General features: G+C 50.9%; 1 protein-coding gene across 1 annotated transcript in view; it reads left to right on the forward strand.

Moving 5' to 3' along the window:
- Positions 1 to 20,171, forward strand: part of LOC132403373 (dynein axonemal heavy chain 3-like) — a 990,878-nt gene that overhangs the window by 308,191 nt on the left and 662,516 nt on the right. The window contains exon 27 of the mRNA XM_059986790.1: positions 14,337 to 14,480. Within this exon, the coding sequence (XP_059842773.1) occupies positions 14,337 to 14,480 (144 nt within the window). The remainder of the gene's footprint in view (positions 1 to 14,336; positions 14,481 to 20,171) is intronic.

Consider the following 20,171-nt stretch of genomic DNA (forward strand, 5'->3'; position numbering starts at 1 on the left):
GAATACTGAGCTGTCCAAGTGACTGGTTCCAGGGGGTCGTGCTGAATACTGAGCTGTCCAAGTGACTGGGCCCAGGGTGTCGTGCTGAACACTGAGCTGTCCAAGTGACTGGGTCCAGGGGGTCGTGCTGAATACTGAGCTGTCCAAGTGACCGGGTCCAGGGGGTCGTGCTGAATACTGAGCTGTCCAAGTGACTGGTTCAAGGGGGTCATGCTGAATACTGAGCTGTACAAGTGACTGGTTCAAGGGGGTCGTGCTGAATACTGAGCTTTCCGAGTGACTGGGTCCAGAGGGTCGTGCTGAATACTGAGCTGTCCAAGTGACTGGGTCCAGGGGGTCGTGCTGAATACTGAGCTGTACAAGTGACTGGTTCAAGGGGGTCGTGCTGAATACTGAGCTTTCCGAGTGACTGGTTCCGGAGGGGTCGTGCTGAATACTGAGCTGTCCAAGTGACTGGGTCCAGGGGGTCGTGCTGAATACTGAGCTGTCCAAGTGACTGGTTCAAGGGGGTCGTGCTGAATACTGAGCTGTCCAAGTGACTGGGTCCAGGGGGTCATGCTGAATACTGAGCTGTCCAAGTGACTTGTTCAAGGGGGTCGTGCTGTATACTGAGCTGTCCAAGTGACTGGTTTAAAGGGGTCGTGCTGAATACTGAGCTGTCCAAGTGACCGGGTCCAGGGGGTCGTGCTGAATACTGAGCTGTCCAAGTGACTGGTTTAAAGGGGTCGTGCTGAATACTGAGCTGTCCAAGTGACCGGGTCCACGGGGTCGTGCTGAATACTGAGCTGTCCAAGTGACTGGTTTAAAGGGGTCGTGCTGAATACTGAGCTGTCCAAGTGACCGGGTCCAGGGGGTCGTGCTGAATACTGAGCTGTCCAAGTGACTGGTTCAAGGGGGTCGTGCTGAATACTGAGCTGTCCAAGTGACTGGTTTAAAGGGGTCGTGCTGAATACTGAGCTGTCCAAGTGACTGGTTCAAGGGGGTCGTGCTGAATACTGAGCTGTCCAAGTGACTGGTTCAAGGGGGTCGTGCTGAATACTGAGCTGTATAAGTGACTGGTTCAAGGGGGTCGTGCTGAATACTGAGCTGTCCAAGTGACTGGGTCCAGGGGGGTCGTGCTGAATACTGAGCTGTCCAAGTGACTGGTTCAAGGGGGTCGTGCTGAATACTGAGCTGTCCAAGTGACTGGTTCCAGGGGGTCGTGCTGAATACTGAGCTGTCCAAGTGACTGGTTCAAGGGGGTCGTGCTGAATACTGAGCTGTCCAAGTGACTGGTTCCAGGGGGTCGTGCTGAATACTGAGCTGTCCAAGTGACTGGGTCCAGGGGGTCGTGCTGAATCCTGAGCTGTCCAAGTGACTGGTTCAAGGGGGTCCTGCTGAATACTGAGCTGTCCAAGTGACTGGGTCCAGGGTGTCGTGCTGAACACTGAGCTGTCCAAGTGACTGGGTCCAGGGGGTCGTGCTGAATACTGAGCTGTCCAAGTGACTGGGTCCAGGGGGTCGTGCTGAATACTGAGCTGTACAAGTGACTGGTTCAAGGGGGTCGTGCTGAATACTGAGCTGTCCAAGTGACTGGTTCAAGGGGGTCGTGCTGAATACTGAGCTGTCCAAGTGACTGGTTCAAGGGGGTCGTGCTGAATACTGAGCTGTCCAAGTGACTGGTTCAAGGGGGTCGTGCTGAATACTGAGCTGTCCAAGTGACTGGTTCAAGGGGGTCGTGCTGAATACTGAGCTGTCCAAGTGTCTGGGTCCAGGGGGGTCGTGCTGAATACTGAGCTGTCCAAGTGACTGGTTCCAGGGGGTCGTGCTGAATACTGAGCTGTCCAAGTGACTGGGCCCAGGGTGTCGTGCTGAACACTGAGCTGTCCAAGTGACTGGGTCCAGGGGGTCGTGCTGAATACTGAGCTGTCCAAGTGACCGGGTCCAGGGGGTCGTGCTGAATACTGAGCTGTCCAAGTGACTGGTTCAAGGGGGTCATGCTGAATACTGAGCTGTACAAGTGACTGGTTCAAGGGGGTCGTGCTGAATACTGAGCTTTCCGAGTGACTGGGTCCAGAGGGTCGTGCTGAATACTGAGCTGTCCAAGTGACTGGGTCCAGGGGGTCGTGCTGAATACTGAGCTGTACAAGTGACTGGTTCAAGGGGGTCGTGCTGAATACTGAGCTTTCCGAGTGACTGGTTCCGGAGGGGTCGTGCTGAATACTGAGCTGTCCAAGTGACTGGGTCCAGGGGGTCGTGCTGAATACTGAGCTGTCCAAGTGACTGGTTCAAGGGGGTCGTGCTGAATACTGAGCTGTCCAAGTGACTGGGTCCAGGGGGTCATGCTGAATACTGAGCTGTCCAAGTGACTTGTTCAAGGGGGTCGTGCTGTATACTGAGCTGTCCAAGTGACTGGTTTAAAGGGGTCGTGCTGAATACTGAGCTGTCCAAGTGACCGGGTCCAGGGGGTCGTGCTGAATACTGAGCTGTCCAAGTGACTGGTTTAAAGGGGTCGTGCTGAATACTGAGCTGTCCAAGTGACTGGGTCCACGGGGTCGTGCTGAATACTGAGCTGTCCAAGTGACTGGTTTAAAGGGGTCGTGCTGAATACTGAGCTGTCCAAGTGACCGGGTCCAGGGGGTCGTGCTGAATACTGAGCTGTCCAAGTGACTGGTTCAAGGGGGTCGTGCTGAATACTGAGCTGTCCAAGTGACTGGTTTAAAGGGGTCGTGCTGAATACTGAGCTGTCCAAGTGACTGGTTCAAGGGGGTCGTGCTGAATACTGAGCTGTCCAAGTGACTGGTTCAAGGGGGTCGTGCTGAATACTGAGCTGTATAAGTGACTGGTTCAAGGGGGTCGTGCTGAATACTGAGCTGTCCAAGTGACTGGGTCCAGGGGGGTCGTGCTGAATACTGAGCTGTCCAAGTGACTGGTTCAAGGGGGTCGTGCTGAATACTGAGCTGTCCAAGTGACTGGTTCCAGGGGGTCGTGCTGAATACTGAGCTGTCCAAGTGACTGGTTCAAGGGGGTCGTGCTGAATACTGAGCTGTCCAAGTGACTGGTTCCAGGGGGTCGTGCTGAATCCTGAGCTGTCCAAGTGACTGGTTCAAGGGGGTCCTGCTGGATACTGAGCTGTCCAAGTGACTGGTTCAAGGGGGGTCGTGCTGAATACTGAGCTGTCCAAGTGACTGGTTCAAGGGGGTCGTGCTGAATACTGAGCTGTCCAAGTGACTGGTTCAAGGGGGTCGTGCTGAATACTGAGCTGTCCAAGTGACTGGTTCCAGGGGGTCGTGCTGAATCCTGAGCTGTCCAAGTGACTGGTTCCAGGGGGTCGTGCTGAATCCTGAGCTGTCCAAGTGACTGGTTCAAGGGGGTCCTGCTGGATACTGAGCTGTCCAAGTGACTGGTTCAAGGGGGTCATGCTGAATACTGAGCTGTCCAAGTGACTGGTTCAAGGGGGTCGTGCTGGATACTGAGCTGTCCAAGTGACTGGGTCCAGGGGGTCGTGCTGAATACTGAGCTGTCCAAGTGACTGGTTCAAGGGGGTCGTGCTGAATACTGAGCTGTCCAAGTGACTGGGTCCAGGGGGTCGTGCTGAATACTGAGCTGTCCAAGTGACTGGTTCCGGGAGGTCGTGCTGAATACTGAGCTGTCCAAGTGACTTGTTCAAGGGGGTCGTGCTGAATACTGAGCTGTCCAAGTGACTGGTTCAAGGGGGTCGTGCTGAATACTGAGCTGTCCAAGTGACTTGTTCAAGGGGGTCGTGCTGAATACTGAGCTGTCCAAGTGACTGGGTCCAGGGGGTCGTGCTGAATACTGAGCTGTCCAAGTGACTGGTTCCGGGGGGTCGTGCTGAATACTGAGCTGTCCAAGTGACTGGGTCCAGGGGGTCGTGCTGAATACTGAGCTGTCCAAGTGACTGGTTTAAAGGGGTCGTGCTGAATACTGAGCTGTCCAAGTGACTGGTTCAAGGGGGTCGTGCTGAATACTGAGCTGTCCAAGTGACTGGTTCAAGGGGGTCGTGCTGAATACTGAGCTGTATAAGTGACTGGTTCAAGGGGGTCGTGCTGAATACTGAGCTGTCCAAGTGACTGGGTCCAGGGGGGTCGTGCTGAATACTGAGCTGTCCAAGTGACTGGTTCAAGGGGGTCGTGCTGAATACTGAGCTGTCCAAGTGACTGGTTCCAGGGGGTCGTGCTGAATACTGAGCTGTCCAAGTGACTGGGTCCAGGGGGTCGTGCTGAATCCTGAGCTGTCCAAGTGACTGGTTCAAGGGGGTCCTGCTGGATACTGAGCTGTCCAAGTGACTGGTTCAAGGGGGTCATGCTGAATACTGAGCTGTCCAAGTGACTGGTTCAAGGGGGTCGTGCTGGATACTGAGCTGTCCAAGTGACTGGGTCCAGGGGGTCGTGCTGAATACTGAGCTGTCCAAGTGACTGGTTCAAGGGGGTCGTGCTGAATACTGAGCTGTCCAAGTGACTGGGTCCAGGGGGTCGTGCTGAATACTGAGCTGTCCAAGTGACTGGTTCCGGGAGGTCGTGCTGAATACTGAGCTGTCCAAGTGACTTGTTCAAGGGGGTCGTGCTGAATACTGAGCTGTCCAAGTGACTGGTTCAAGGGGGTCGTGCTGAATACTGAGCTGTCCAAGTGACTTGTTCAAGGGGGTCGTGCTGAATACTGAGCTGTCCAAGTGACTGGTTCAAGGGGGTCGTGCTGAATACTGAGCTGTCCAAGTGACTGGTTTAAAGGGGTCGTGCTGAATACTGAGCTGTCCAAGTGACTGGTTCAAGGGGGTCGTGCTGAATACTGAGCTGTCCAAGTGACTGGTTCAAGGGGGTCGTGCTGAATACTGAGCTGTATAAGTGACTGGTTCAAGGGGGTCGTGCTGAATACTGAGCTGTCCAAGTGACTGGGTCCAGGGGGGTCGTGCTGAATACTGAGCTGTCCAAGTGACTGGTTCAAGGGGGTCGTGCTGAATACTGAGCTGTCCAAGTGACTGGTTCCAGGGGGTCGTGCTGAATACTGAGCTGTCCAAGTGACTGGTTCAAGGGGGTCGTGCTGAATACTGAGCTGTCCAAGTGACTGGTTCCAGGGGGTCGTGCTGAATACTGAGCTGTCCAAGTGACTGGGTCCAGGGGGTCGTGCTGAATCCTGAGCTGTCCAAGTGACTGGTTCAAGGGGGTCCTGCTGGATACTGAGCTGTCCAAGTGACTGGTTCAAGGGGGTCATGCTGAATACTGAGCTGTCCAAGTGACTGGTTCAAGGGGGTCGTGCTGGATACTGAGCTGTCCAAGTGACTGGGTCCAGGGGGTCGTGCTGAATACTGAGCTGTCCAAGTGACTGGTTCAAGGGGGTCGTGCTGAATACTGAGCTGTCCAAGTGACTGGGTCCAGGGGGTCGTGCTGAATACTGAGCTGTCCAAGTGACTGGTTCCGGGAGGTCGTGCTGAATACTGAGCTGTCCAAGTGACTTGTTCAAGGGGGTCGTGCTGAATACTGAGCTGTCCAAGTGACTGGTTCAAGGGGGTCGTGCTGAATACTGAGCTGTCCAAGTGACTTGTTCAAGGGGGTCGTGCTGAATACTGAGCTGTCCAAGTGACTGGGTCCAGGGGGTCGTGCTGAATACTGAGCTGTCCAAGTGACTGGTTCCGGGGGGTCGTGCTGAATACTGAGCTGTCCAAGTGACTGGGTCCAGGGGGTCGTGCTGAATACTGAGCTGTCCAAGTGACTGGGTCCAGGGGGTCGTGCTGAATACTGAGCTGTCCAAGTGACTGGGTCCAGGGGGTCATGCTGAATACTGAGCTGTCCAAGTGACTGGGTTCAGGGGGTCGTGCTGAATACTGAGCTGTCCAAGTGACTGGTTCAAGGGGGTCGTGCTGAATACTGAGCTGTCCAAGTGACTGGGTCCAGGGGGTCGTGCTGAATACTGAGCTGTCCAAGTGACTGGGTCCAGGGGGTCGTGCTGAATACTGAGCTGTCCAAGTGACTGGGTCCAGGGGGTCGTGCTGAATACTGAGCTGTCCAAGTGACTGGTTCAAGGGGGTCGTGCTGAATACTGAGCTGTCCAAGTGACTGGTTCCAGGGGGTCGTGCTGAATACTGAGCTGTCCAAGTGACTGGTTCAAGGGGGTCGTGCTGAATACTGAGCTGTCCAAGTGACTGGTTCAAGGGGGTCGTGCTGAATACTGAGCTGTCCAAGTGACTGGGTCCAGGGGGTCGTGCTGAATACTGAGCTGTCCAAGTGACTGGTTCAAGGGGGTCGTGCTGAATACTGAGCTGTCCAAGTGACTGGTTCCAGGGGGTCGTGCTGAATACTGAGCTGTCCAAGTGACTGGTTTAAGGGGGTCGTGCTGAATACTGAGCTGTCCAAGTGACTGGTTCAAGGGGGTCGTGCTGAATACTGAGCTGTCCAAGTGACTGGTTTAAGGGGGTCGTGCTGAATACTGAGCTGTCCAAGTGACTGGTTCAAGTGGGTCGTGCTGAATACTGAGCTGTCCAAGTGACTGGTTCAAGGGGGTCGTGCTGAATACTGAGCTGTCCAAGTGACTGGTTCAAGGGGGTCGTGCTGAATACAGAGCTGTCCAAGTGACTGGTTCAAGGGGGTCGTGCTGAATACTGAGCTGTCCAAGTGACTGGTTCAAGGGGGTCGTGCTGAATACTGAGCTGTCCAAGTGACTGGTTCAAGGGGGTCGTGCTGAATACTGAGCTGTCCAAGTGACTGGTTCAAGGGGGTCGTGCTGAATACTGAGCTGTCCAAGTGACTGGTTCAAGGGGGTCGTGCTGAATACTGAGCTGTCCAAGTGACTGGTTCAAGGGGGTCGTGCTGAATACTGAGCTGTCCAAGTGACTGGGTCCAGGGGGGTCGTGCTGAATACTGAGCTGTCCATGTGACCGGGTCCAGGGGGTCGTGCTGAATACTGAGCTGTCCAAGTGACTGGGTCCAGGGTGTCGTGCTGAACACTGAGCTGTCCAAGTGACTGGGTCCAGGGGGTCGTGCTGAATACTGAGCTGTCCAAGTGACTGGGTCCAGGGGGTCGTGCTGAATACTGAGCTGTCCAAGTGACTGGTTCAAGGGGGTCATGCTGAATACTGAGCTGTACAAGTGACTGGTTCAAGGGGGTCGTGCTGAATACTGAGCTTTCCGAGTGACTGGGTCCAGAGGGTCGTGCTGAATACTGAGCTGTCCAAGTGACTGGGTCCAGGGGGTCGTGCTGAATACTGAGCTGTACAAGTGACTGGTTCAAGGGGGTCGTGCTGAATACTGAGCTTTCCGAGTGACTGGTTCCGGGGGGGTCGTGCTGAATACTGAGCTGTCCAAGTGACTGGGTCCAGGGGGTCGTGCTGAATACTGAGCTGTCCAAGTGACTGGTTCAAGGGGGTCGTGCTGAATACTGAGCTGTCCAAGTGACTGGGTCCAGGGGGTCATGCTGAATACTGAGCTGTCCAAGTGACTTGTTCAAGGGGGTCGTGCTGAATACTGAGCTGTCCAAGTGACTGGTTTAAAGGGGTCGTGCTGAATACTGAGCTGTCCAAGTGACTGGTTTAAAGGGGTTGTGCTGAATACTGAGCTGTCCAAGTGACCGGGTCCAGGGGGTCGTGCTGAATACTGAGCTGTCCAAGTGACTGGTTCAAGGGGGTCGTGCTGAATACTGAGCTGTCCAAGTGACTGGTTTAAAGGGGTCGTGCTGAATACTGAGCTGTCCAAGTGACTGGTTCAAGGGGGTCGTGCTGAATACTGAGCTGTCCAAGTGACTGGTTCAAGGGGGTCGTGCTGAATACTGAGCTGTACAAGTGACTGGTTCAAGGGGGTCGTGCTGAATACTGAGCTGTCCAAGTGACTGGGTGCAGGGGGTCGTGCTGAATACTGAGCTGTCCAAGTGACTTGTTCAAGGGGGTCGTGCTGAATACTGAGCTGTCCAAGTGACTGGTTCAAGGGGGTCGTGCTGAATACTGAGCTGTCCAAGTGACTGGGTCCAGGGGGTCGTGCTGAATACTGAGCTGTCCAAGTGACTGGTTCAAGGGGGTGGTGCTGAATACTGAGCTGTCCAAGTGACTGGGTCCAGGGGGTCGTGCTGAATACTGAGCTGTCCAAGTGACTGGGTCCAGGGGGTCGTACTGAATACTGAGCTGTACAAGTGACTGGTTCAAGGGGGTCGTGCTGAATACTGAGCTGTCCAAGTGACTTGTTCAAGGGGGTCGTGCTGAATACTGAGCTGTCCAAGTGACTGGTTTAAAGGGGGTCGTGCTGAATACTGAGCTGTCCAAGTGACTGGGTCCAGGGGGGTCGTGCTGAATACTGAGCTGTCCAAGTGACTGGGTCCAGGGGGTCGTGCTGATTACTGAGCTGTCCAAGTGACTGGTTTAAAGGGGGTCGTGCTGAATACTGAGCTGTCCAAGTGACTGGTTTAAAGGGGGTCGTGCTGAATACTGAGCTGTCCAAGTGACCGGGTCCAGGGGGTCGTGCTGAATACTGAGCTGTACAAGTGACTGGTTCAAGGGGGTCGTGCTGAATACTGAGCTGTCCAAGTGACTTGTTCAAGGGGGTCGTGCTGAATACTGAGCTGTCCAAGTGACTGGTTTAAAGGGGGTCGTGCTGAATACTGAGCTGTCCAAGTGACTGGGTCCAGGGGGGTCGTGCTGAATACTCAGCTGTCCAAGTGACTGGGTCCAGGGGGTCGTGCTGAATACTGAGCTGTCCAAGTGACTGGGTCCAGGGGGGTCGTGCTGAATACTGAGCTGTCCAAGTGACTGGTTCAAGGGGGTCGTGCTGAATACTGAGCTGTCCATTTTGTGTGTGCTGCTCACATAGAAGATGACATGAAGCTTGGCAGTGCTGTGGTGAGAACGGTGACTAACTGCAGCAGGTCTGGTGAACCGGGTAGACACGTGGCAGATGAAGTTTCATGTTGACATAAATGTGAAAGGATACATTCTGGTAGGAAGAATGACGAGGGAATTTACATAGGGAATGATGGATGTCGGGAAGCATGCGGCACTGCTGTGCAGATCATTGCACAAGGGCAGGACAAGTTGAGAAAGTGTTTCATGTTGAGAAACTAGTTATTGACCAGCTTGGCATTTAATACTATCATCCCTCAGAAATTGGTGAGTAAACTGTCCTCATGGTGTCTCAACACATCTGTCTGTAACTGGATCTCAGACTTGATGGAAAGACCACATTCAGTCTGTGTTGCAGCAACATGTCTGGTTCCATCACGCTGAGCGCAGTGTCCCCCCACTGCTGTTCACATGACTGCACTGCTGGATCTAGTTCAAACCTGGATCATAAAGTTCACTTAGATGGCGTACAGAAAGAAGTAGAGTAGCCTGTAGAACGGTGCGATCACAACGACTTGAGTCTCAATGTAGACAAGACCAAAGAGATCTTCATGGACTTCAGGAAGGTGCAGGGTGACCACTCCTCCCTTCATATAAATGACTCCTCCATGAAGAGGGTTAGGAGCACCGGGTTTCTGGGCTACCTCACCCAGTTTCTCAACATCACTTCTTTAGTCTAGAAAGCACAGCAGTGTGTCCATTTCCTGAGGAGATTGGGGTGAGTGAGGCTCCCCTGCTCCCATTCTAACAACTTTTACAGGAGCAACTTTGAGAGTATCCTGACCAACTGCATCAATGTTTGATACAGGAATCGCATAGCACTTAACCACAAGTCCCTACGAAGGATTGCGAGAACTGCTGAGAGGATCATTGGGGTCTCTCTTCCATTCATTCGGATATTTATCAGGAGTGCTTAGCATGTCAAGGATCACTCCCATCTGTCTCAGAATCTCTTTAACCCCTGCACAATCATAGCATTAGGGTAAGGACTATTAGGATGGAAAACAGCTTCTTCCCTGAGGCTGTGAGCTACTGTCCTCCCTGTACTGTACTCAGGTCTCTCACATATCAAGTGCCAGTAGTATTATATTGCTTGCTTTTTAACATGTGTAATAAATGCATCTTATGCTAAGTATTAATCTTCTACAATATATTTCATTATTTGTTAATGTATTTTTAGTAATGGTTTATGTAATACCACAAAATACTGTAGGAACTCAGCAGGCCAGGCAGAATCTATAGAAAAAAGTACAGTTGATGCTTTGGGCCAAAACCCTTCGGCAGGACTGGAGAAAAGGATGGGGAGCAAGCAGTTGGGGAAGAAGAAGATGTACAAGGTGGGAAATGATAGGTGACACCGGAAGAGGTGAAGTAAAGAGCTGGGAGGTTGATTGGTGAAAGAGATAAACGGCTGGAGAAGGGCAAATCTGATAGGAGAGAACAGAAGACCATGGAAGAAAGGGAAGCAGAGAGCACCAGAAGGAGGTGATGGGCAGGTAAGGAGGTAAGGTGAAATAGAGAAATGGGAATGGTGAAGGGGGAGGGGCCATTATTGGAAGTTCGAGAAATCGATGTTCATGCCATCAGGTTGGAGGCGGAATGTAACGTGTTGCTCCTCCAACCTGTGTGTAGCCTTATCACAGAAGTAGAGGAGGCTGTGGAATGACAATGGGAAGTAGAATTGAAATGGATGGCCAACAGGAGATCCTGCTTTTTCTGTTGGACGAGCATAGGTGCTCAGCGAAATGGTCTCCCAATCTACGTTGGGTCTCAATGATTTACAGGAGCACCAAATACAGTATATGATCCCAACAGACTGACAGGTGAAGCGTCGCCTCACCTGGAAGAACTGTTTGAGGCCCTGAATGGTAGTGAGGGAGGAGATGTAGGGGCTGGGGTAGCACTTGTTCCACTTGCAAAGATAATTACCAGAAGGGAGATCAGTGGGGATGGATGAATAGACAAGGGAGTGGTAGAGGGAGCAATCCCTGCAGAAAGCAGAAAGTGGAGGTAGGGGGAAAGATGTGTTTGGTGGTGGGACCCTGTTGGAGATGGCGGAAGTTACAGAGAATTATGTGCTGCATGTGGAGGATACTGGGGTGGTAGGTGACCTTCTCCAGCCTATGTCCTTTACCTATCAATTTCTCAGATCTTTACTTCACCCCTCCCTCTCTCCCAGTTTCACCTATCACCTACCACCTTGTACTTCAGAGTTCCTCCAGCACTTTGTGTGTTGCTTGGATTTCCAGCATCTGCAGATTTTCTCATCTTTGTATTACTTTATGTGTTGGGTGTGTGCACTGTGGTCCAGGGGAACATTGCTTTGTTTGACAATAAACTTGAACAGGGTGATGTGTACAATTCTGGGATTTACCGGTTGAATCACAGAATGTTAACACAGGAGGCTGTGCTGATCCTTTCTAAAGCACTGGTCCAGCCTCACCTAGAGTAACATGTTCCAATGTGGTCACCTCAATCATTGAATCACACAGCATGAATTCAGGCTCTTCAGCCCAACTCACCTATGCCACCTGTGTTTCCCTGCAAGCTAGTCCTATTTGCAGTAACACACAAAAGGCTGGAGAAACTCAGCAGTCAGACAGCATGTATGAAAGGAAATAAACAGTCATGGCTTTGGGCTGAAATCTTCATCAGGACCAGAATCTGCAGAATCTCTTGTGTTTATGATTTGCTAGTCCCATCTGCCCAAGTCTGGTTCCTAGTCCCCTAAACCTCTGCTATCCGTGAGGTTATCTAGATATCATTTCAATATTGCTAATGTGCCCTACTAAACTATTTCCTATTTCCAGCAGCTCGTTCCCCTTTGTGAGGGGAAGCTGCCCCTGACTCCCTCTTAAATCTCTCACCTCCAATCCAAAAGCCATGCTGTCTTGTTTTAGGCACCCCCTTAATGGGAAAAAGACTGTGTTTTCACCCTGTCAATGCCCTTCATCATGTTATATACAGCACCTCTAACAGAACAGAAAGGTGCTGGAAATCCAGAGTAATGCATGCAAAATGCTGAAGGAATTCAGCGAATAAGGCAACATCTATGGCGAAGAATAAAGATTCAGCATTTTGGGCCCGAGACCCTTAATCTGGGCTCATAGACTCAGCCCTTAATTCCTACATTCCAAGCACTGAAGTCCCAGTCCACGCAAGCGGTGCTTGTAACGCAGATCCTCAATCTGGACAGTGTCCTAGTAAACCTTTTGTGCACTTTCTACAAACGTATTTAAATGATGGTTCCTAGCAAGAGGGATTAGAGCTACAAGGACAACCCAGTCACCCACCCCCCTCACCTAGTCTCACATATCACCTGCCAGCTTATCCTGCTCTCCCTCCCTCCCCCCATCTTCTTATTCGAGCTTCTGCCTCCTTCCTTTCCAAACCCAATGAAGGGACTCAGCCTGAAGTATTGACTGTATATTCCCCTCCATAGATGCTGCCTGACCTGCTGAGTTCTTCCAGCGTTTTGTGCACATTGTTCCGGATTTCCAGTGTTTTGTGCGTGTTGCTCTGGATTTCCAGCATTTTGTGTATGTTGCTCTAGATTTCCAGCATTTTGTGTATGCTGCTCTGGATTTCCAGTGTTTTGTGTGTGCTGCTGGGGATTTCCAGTGTTTTGTGTGTGCTGCTGGGGATTTCCAGTGTTTTGTGTATGTTGCTCTAGATTTCCAGCATTTTGTGTATGCTGCTCTGGATTTCCAGTGTTTTGTGTGTGCTGCTGGGGATTTCCAGTGTTTTGTGTGTGCTGCTGGGGATTTCCAGTGTTTTGTGTGTGCTGCTCTGGATTTCCAGCATTTTGTGTATGTTGCTCTGGATTTCCAGTGTTTTGTGTGTGCTGCTGGGGATTTCCAGTGTTTTGCGTGTGCTGCTCTGGATTTCCAGCATTTTGTGTATGTTGCTCTAGATTTCCAGCATTTTGTGTATATTGCTCTGGATTTCAAGTGTTTTGTGTATGCTGCTCTGGATTTCCAGCATTTTGTGTATGTTGCTCTGGATTTCCAGCGTTTTGTGTATGTTGCTCTGGATTTCCAGCATTTTGTGTGTGTTGCTCCGGATTTCCGGCATCTGCCGAATCTTTTACATCAAGGACAGAATCAGGTTTAAGGTTTCTGACATTTGTTGTGAAATTTGTTGCTTTGCAGCAGCACTGCTGTGTAATACATTAAAAATGACTATAAATCACAATAAAAAAATATACTAAAAATAAATTAAATACATAGAGCAAAGGAGATCAAAAATAGTGAGGTACAGTAGTGTTCATGAGTTGGTTCATTGTCTGTTCAGAAATCTGATGGCGGAGGGGAAGAAACTTTTCCTAAAACATTGAGTGTGGGTCTTTAGGCTCCTGTACCTCATCCCTGATGGTAGCAATGAGAAGAGGGCATGTCCTGGGTGGTGGGGGTCCTAAATGATGGATGCCACCTTTCTGAGGCATCACCTTTTGAAGATGTCCTTGATGCGGGTGGAGGCTAATGCACATGACGAAGCTGGGTCAGTTTGCAAACCTCTGCATCTTTTTCCGATCCTGTGCAGTGGCCCCTCCGTACCAGCTAGAGAGGTTGAGACTGTTCTTTGTGGAGAAGGATGGGTGGTGGGGTAATTCGGTAGAAGTCTGGACATTCGGGATGCTGTTCATTTTGGTGATGGGGTTGAGGATGGGGGTAGCAAGTATATAATACAAGGGAGGAGAATGAAGGCATATAGAGAGAATGTTTCACACTTCTTATTGGAATCTGGACCACACTGACTGCAGATGAGAGGGAAGCTTCCACTCTGGCTTTCACTTGGGAATTGAATACATAAAATGTGGGGGAAGGTCGATAAGGCTGCAGAGAAGGTGCAGCGGATGGCTGTGATTCTATACCCAGAAGAATCCTTGCTGAGACATGTTAGTTTTTATGTGCAAGGGACTGTGATACTTGTCAGGCTTGCAAGGGCAGGTACCTTCTGGTCTCCACCCAGCAAAACTGAGTGCCTCTTGTTTCCAACTTATCACCGGCAACCTATTTAAATCCAGCTCTCATTCAGAGTCCCTGTTCACTCATCAAACCAGCCAACCTCAACCATTTACTCTTCCCTTTTTGCTTTGCTGTATTAAATATCTGTTAACTTGCTTTGTAGCTCCTCATGGCTTGTTATTTTGCAGCTTATTATTAGTTATCACTCATCACTGGTCAAGCTGCCTGGCAAAACTGTAGGGAGGAATATTAGTTGAAGCTTCATTCTTGGGCTGTTACCTGTGGTTCTAGTTTCCAGACCCAAGGAAGGGACCTGGGAGAAGGATGGCTTTGGTGGAGAACTGTGATGGATATTTAGTTGTGAAAGGTCATGGTGCAGGGTTGGAAAGGCAGGATTATCCTACAGGGAGCTGCCTCAGGCTCAGTGAGCCCCTTCAGAGCCAAAACCATTCCCATTTTCAGCATCAGAACAACTGGAACCATTCCTGGGGGGGGGGGGGGGAGGAGCTGCCTTGTCTCTAAGCAAGCTTACTGACTGAATCTTTAATGTTTAGCTCTCCTCTCAGCATCATTACGATTATGGGATGCGAGCTGTCAAATCAGTTCTGACAGCGGCTGGAAACTTGAGAATCCAGAACCCTGCAGAGAAGGAGGACGAGCTCACCCTCCGTGCCATCATGGACGTTAACCTCCCGAAGGTACACGTGTACGCGCACAGACACACTCTCTCACTCTCACACACGCACACGTTAGTTAGGCAATGACTGTAAGTCTAATCCAGCCCTTGTACTGTATGACATCTTCCTGGGGCTATGCTCTGTTGAACTCGGGCTGAGAACCCATAGTACAAGGGGCATGGACACCCCACCATCCCTGGTTTGTTGGTGGGTTCTTGGGCTACTAGACGGGGGAGGGGGCACTGCTCACTGGGAAGGCGCCTTAATTATTGTGTTAGTATATCTCCCGGGAGGTCACATGAGTAGCAATGGTTCTATCAGTTTAGACAATAGTACATTTATTAGACAATAAATGCTACAGAGTGCATTAGACAGGAACATAAGAGTAGTTTATTCTTGTATAAATATTTTATTATGAATAAAGCTTGTTTTGTTAAAAAAAGTTGATGAGGACACTGAAATATCCAGCCTTCCATACCCAGTGTCTACCTCACAGAACAAGATGCAGCCGGAATTCAATTCTGTGCAAAGCTGCGTGGCTCAAAACGTACCTGTTAGCTACTTCAGGTACTGGGTGACTGTGGCATTAGTGGGCTGTGGACAGTCTCAGTTGTCCTCTGCCACACCTCTTGTACTTCTGATTTCTAAATAATTTTGGAAAAAGGTTTTTCAGACATTATTGATAGCTGTTGATCATGCTAATTTAACAAGCAGCTCTATCAACATCTCGGGGAAACCACCGTCTGCCTGCCAAACTGTGTCTCACGGTTCTGTAGATGATAGGTATGTACAACAGCACCAACCCACAATGTAAAATATCAGTCAGTACACAACGTATGTTTGAATGATTATACTTTATAAATTTTACTGTGACTATGGGTTTAGTAGAGAAACAAAAATATAAACCAAAAAGCCGCCAAGAATGGAGATTATACTGTTTGCGCACAATGTTGGAGTTCATGCAAAATCCTCGGTCCAACGTTCCATTTCCTCCAAACTCCACGACCCTCGGACTGGGACCAACCACTGTCTACCAGGTCTACCAGGGCGCTTCCCACACGTCCTCCCTCTTCGCCTCTCCTCGTCGAACTTCCCTGCACACCAACCCCGGTTCCCATACATACAGATGGAATAACAAGACTCCCATTGGTTAGTTCCCCATTACCAGCAGTTATAACCCAAACATTTCAGCTATAGAGAACATTACCTCATAGTTAACATTACAGAGAAGCTATTTCAATATAACACTTCAGATAAGCTATTTTATCATTAGCAGTTAACAGTTAACATTACAGTTAATATTACTGAGAACCTTACATTCCCACCCCACCAAATTTAGCCATGCCCTCATGATGTTCAGATAATTTGCCAACCCTTCCTGCAAAACACAGAGCCCAATCCAAGTGACATAACTCCCCAAAACAGTAGACATCACACCCTGCTCCCCAGTTGCTACATAGGCCAACCTCTCTGGGGGTTCCTAATCCTCTGGGACCTCCATACCCCCTCTCCCAGCTCCTCTGGCTCAGCCACCACTGGGGACACTTTGCGACTACCTGGCAAAACCTCCCGTGATCTGTCACACAAATCCCTCTGCAACTCGGAGCCCCCGCCTTGGGTTCGGGCCTCCCTCCCTCTCCCTGTTGCCCACCAATAGTCCCCCTCACCTCACCTGCTGCAGTGGGAGAAGGGGTTGGAGTCTCTTCCTCCGTCATGCTGGAGTTAACCAACGGCAGCATGTACCACACATCTGAATCATCACCCTCCGAATCTGTATCCCTTTCCGGGGCCAGACCTGGCCCAGGCTCTTCCACCGCCCCTGGCTTCCGCAAAGTTCTCATACTAGATATAAACTCCAAGTTGGGTTCTAGGTCTACATGCAGCTCTTGTCCCAGGGGCAACAGGTAGTTCCAGGCCCCTTCCCGTCCTCGAGCCTCACCCGGAAAACCGGTAGGTTTGGCATCTGACTTTCCACCGGCAGGAGCTGGGAGAACGTCACTTTCTCATCATATCTCTTCTTATTTCCCCAATTCTGCTTGGCGGCGACCACCCAGCCAATTCGTATGGCCTTTTCAGCTCACTCCTCATGTCAGGCACATACTTCCAATAATGCTTCGGCAGGATGTCACCCACATCAGTCCCGAAACAGAGGTCAACAGGCAACCTCGCCTTGCGCCCAAACATCAGATAATAGGGCAAATACCCAGTAGCTTCATTGTGTGTACAGTTGTAACAGTGAACCAGAGGCCCAGTATGTTGACTGCACCTGCTCTTCTTGCTGATCTCCAGAGTCCCGAGCATGTCTAGCAAGGTCCGATTAAACCTCTCGGGCTGGGGATCGCCCTGCAGATGATAGGGTGTGGTCCTCGATTTATCAACTCCAAGCTTAATCTCAAAATCCCATCCCTGGTCACTATGTATCCGCCGGGGAAGGCCATAATTCACAAAATACTTCTCCCATAGCACTTTTGCCACCATAGTCGCCGTCTGGTCCTTGGTAGGAAAAGCCTGAGCATATCTGGTGTAGTGGTCTGTGATAACTAAGACATTTGTCGTGTTGCTGGCATTGGTTTCTATGGACATTGGTGCCTGGGTCAGCAACTCTTTCAGTAATTTAAAAGCCTACTGACATTTTGCATCCCAACTGTGACTCACTTTGGCGTAGCCCTTCACGGATCTCCGAAAATAAGCACAGAACCCCAAGAACGAACGCAAAGCGCTCACAGTCCGGGGTCTCGGCCACGTGGTCACCGCTTCTATCTTAGCTGGGTCTGTAGCTACTCCATCCCACGAGATTATGTGCCCAACATAGCTAGCAGATGTCTTGCAGAACTAACACTTGTCCAGGGACAGTTTTATCCCTTCCTCCTTCAGTAGCCTCACTTCATGTTCTTCCAAGGTAGATCCAAATGCTATCAAGTCATCCAAACACACCAACACTTCAAGCAAATTCATATCCCTCACCATCTTCTCCATGACCCTCTGGAAACCCTGGGACATCATTTTGAACTGGAAAAACCCCAGTGGGCATATAAATGCTTTCTTCTCTTTGTCGGCCTCACTCATCAGGATCTGGTAATATCCACTTCTCAAATCCAGCACACTAAACCACTTCACTCCACTCAGAAAGGCCAGCACATCTTCGACCCTGGGGACCGTATACTGGTCAGGGACAGTACGCCGGTTCAAAGTCCTATAGTCCACACACATGCATACCTTTCCATTCTTCTTCCAGGCCACTACTACTGGGGACACATAGGGGCTTCAGGACTCAGTGATGATTCCAGCTTCCTTCAACTTACGCAGGTGCTGGTGCACATATTCCACATCTGCAGGGGCCAGTCGCCGTGACCTGTCTCCAAACGGGGTGTCCTCAGTCACCCAGATGGTGTGGCAAGTGCTCTTGGAACAACCCACATCAAACTCGCCAAGGGAAAAAACATCTTCCAGCTTCAACATCTTCTCCACCAGCCTTTTCTTCCAACTTTATAGCAGAGAAGAGTCCCCAAAGTTAAAGGCCTCAGCGGTCAGCTTTCCTCTGTTTTCCAATCCTTCTCCCCCAGTGGGCCTCACGGGGGCGCTAGACATTACTGTCACCAGGAACAAATGCGCTAGCGGCATCCATCCCTTAAAGGTGATTTCTCTCTTCGGAGTGTTCCTGACACTCACAGCCATCCGCCTTGCCTGTACCACCGAGGGCCTCTGCACTTCAGGCCTCACCAGCACCCCAGCTAGAAAACGAGGTTTTCTGGGGGCGTCCACTGAAAGGGCCTTGCTATCAGGCACTTCGGGAAATCTGGGGGTTCCCATCACTCTCACTACTTCCCCGAGCCTTATTACCTTAGGCTTTGACTGGGTGCCTCATTTAAATTCAGTATCCGGCCCAGGGCAGCTCTGCACCTCCTCAAAAGCAACTTGAAACACTGGGTGCACAGCACGGGTCTCCATAAAGTTCTCACCCACCCTCTCCTGGCAGGGCCCCATGAGCCTCCACTCCACAGGGGTGCTGGTCTCCACCAGAATTAAAGCACCACCCCATCTCAACCAGGTCTGGACAAACCAGCACTAACATCTCCAGAACTTCAGACACTCCCATATTGGCTTCTGAAAACTCCAGTTTCACTGACAAATACCCGTCATATGGATAATCCTCAGCACTGATGCCCCAAATCTCCAGCGCACTGAATGGGGTCAAGGGAAAATGCTTTAAATACTGGTTGTAAAACGAATGGTATAGTAACATGACCTGCAACCCGGTGTCGAGTATGGCTTTAGCAGAGATTCCCTCTATCCGTAGCGACATGCTGGAGCGGGGTCCCACTAATCCTTCCAGAATCGAGTCTTTTGATTTCAGGAGTTCCTTGGTACATTGCTGGGAACATGTTCCCCTAGAGACACCAGGCCGTTCCCGCACTGGGTCTCCTCTAAGTTTCCCGACACCTCTCCCTGCTTGGATGCCCAGGGACTTGCCCTCCAAGGGTTTCCCTTTCATTCACATTCCCGCCGGAAGTGGCCCTCTTCCCCACAGTTATAGCACACGCTTCCGGCCACCCCTCTTCTCGTGGACCCCCCCGCCACTCGCAGCCCTCTGCGCTGTCTGTCCCCTGGGGGGCCCTGCCTACCGACTCCTCAGTTCTCAGCATGGCCACCACCACCTTTATCAATTTCCAGGTGGAGCCGGCTCCACTCACTTCACCACCAGGGACTACAACTAAGGATTTCACCCTACTGACAGAGTCCTCCCGCGACCTCAATGCATTTTCATCCCCCCTCGCGTCTCTGATCAACTGAACAAATGTTGGAGGAGGGCACAATTTATAAGACTGCTGGAGGCTCCAAGTAATCTTGTCCTCAGCTTGGGCATCCCTACTTACCTGATCCATCCTTAACTGATCCACCAGTTCAGCCCAAATGACCCCCCAGTGCCACAGCCCATTAAGCCATCTGTCTAGCCGCAAAAGGTACGCAGAGAGCTTCTCACTCTTCACCTGACGAATGTTTTGAAAATCCCCAAGGAGCTCCTAGGAGCTCCTGGTCAACCCAGAAGCACTCTCCAAGGCCTCTAGATAGTCATCCAGAGTGACCGAAGGCTGATCTTCACGCCTCGCACTATCCCAGCCGCCACTCCCCGCAAACTTTCAACCAAACTTTGTTGCTTTTCCTCATCTGAGCACTACCCCTCACTTAACAACTGCAGCATCTGCTCTACCCATGTCTCATAATCCTCTTCACAGTGGGTGTTATTCCCAAGAAAATCCTTATCTTCTGGCAGAGCCCCTCTGCCCTTCTCGACAGGGAGGTAATTGCAGAGGGCAACTCGGAACGCTCGCCTTTCTCTGGGGGACAGGAACTAACCAAATTTTTCAAATCTGACCACTGCTTCCCTTCGTCCCTCAGTACCGAGAGTATTTGTTCCCTAAGATCCCCTCCCTCATCCACTGGTGACTCAGCTCACTGAGCTCTGGCCCCTCCCTCCCCGACAATTTGCAGGCGCCATGGTCCCACCTCCCCTGGTATGCCAGTCTCCTCTGGCAACTTCACCCCTCTTACGTCCTCACTTGTGTGCACTAACACTATGTCTGTACCTGTCTCAAAATCAAAGTTCCTCAATACAGTCTCCACTTTGCCAACAGCTTTAGCTCCACTCAAACCTCGAGTAACACTTCATCCGATACTCCCCTCCACCCCCCTCAACACACAGGCATTGCTCTC

The sequence above is a fragment of the Hypanus sabinus genome, chromosome 13 (genome assembly GCF_030144855.1).
Source record: "Hypanus sabinus isolate sHypSab1 chromosome 13, sHypSab1.hap1, whole genome shotgun sequence".
NCBI lineage: Eukaryota > Metazoa > Chordata > Chondrichthyes > Myliobatiformes > Dasyatidae > Hypanus > Hypanus sabinus.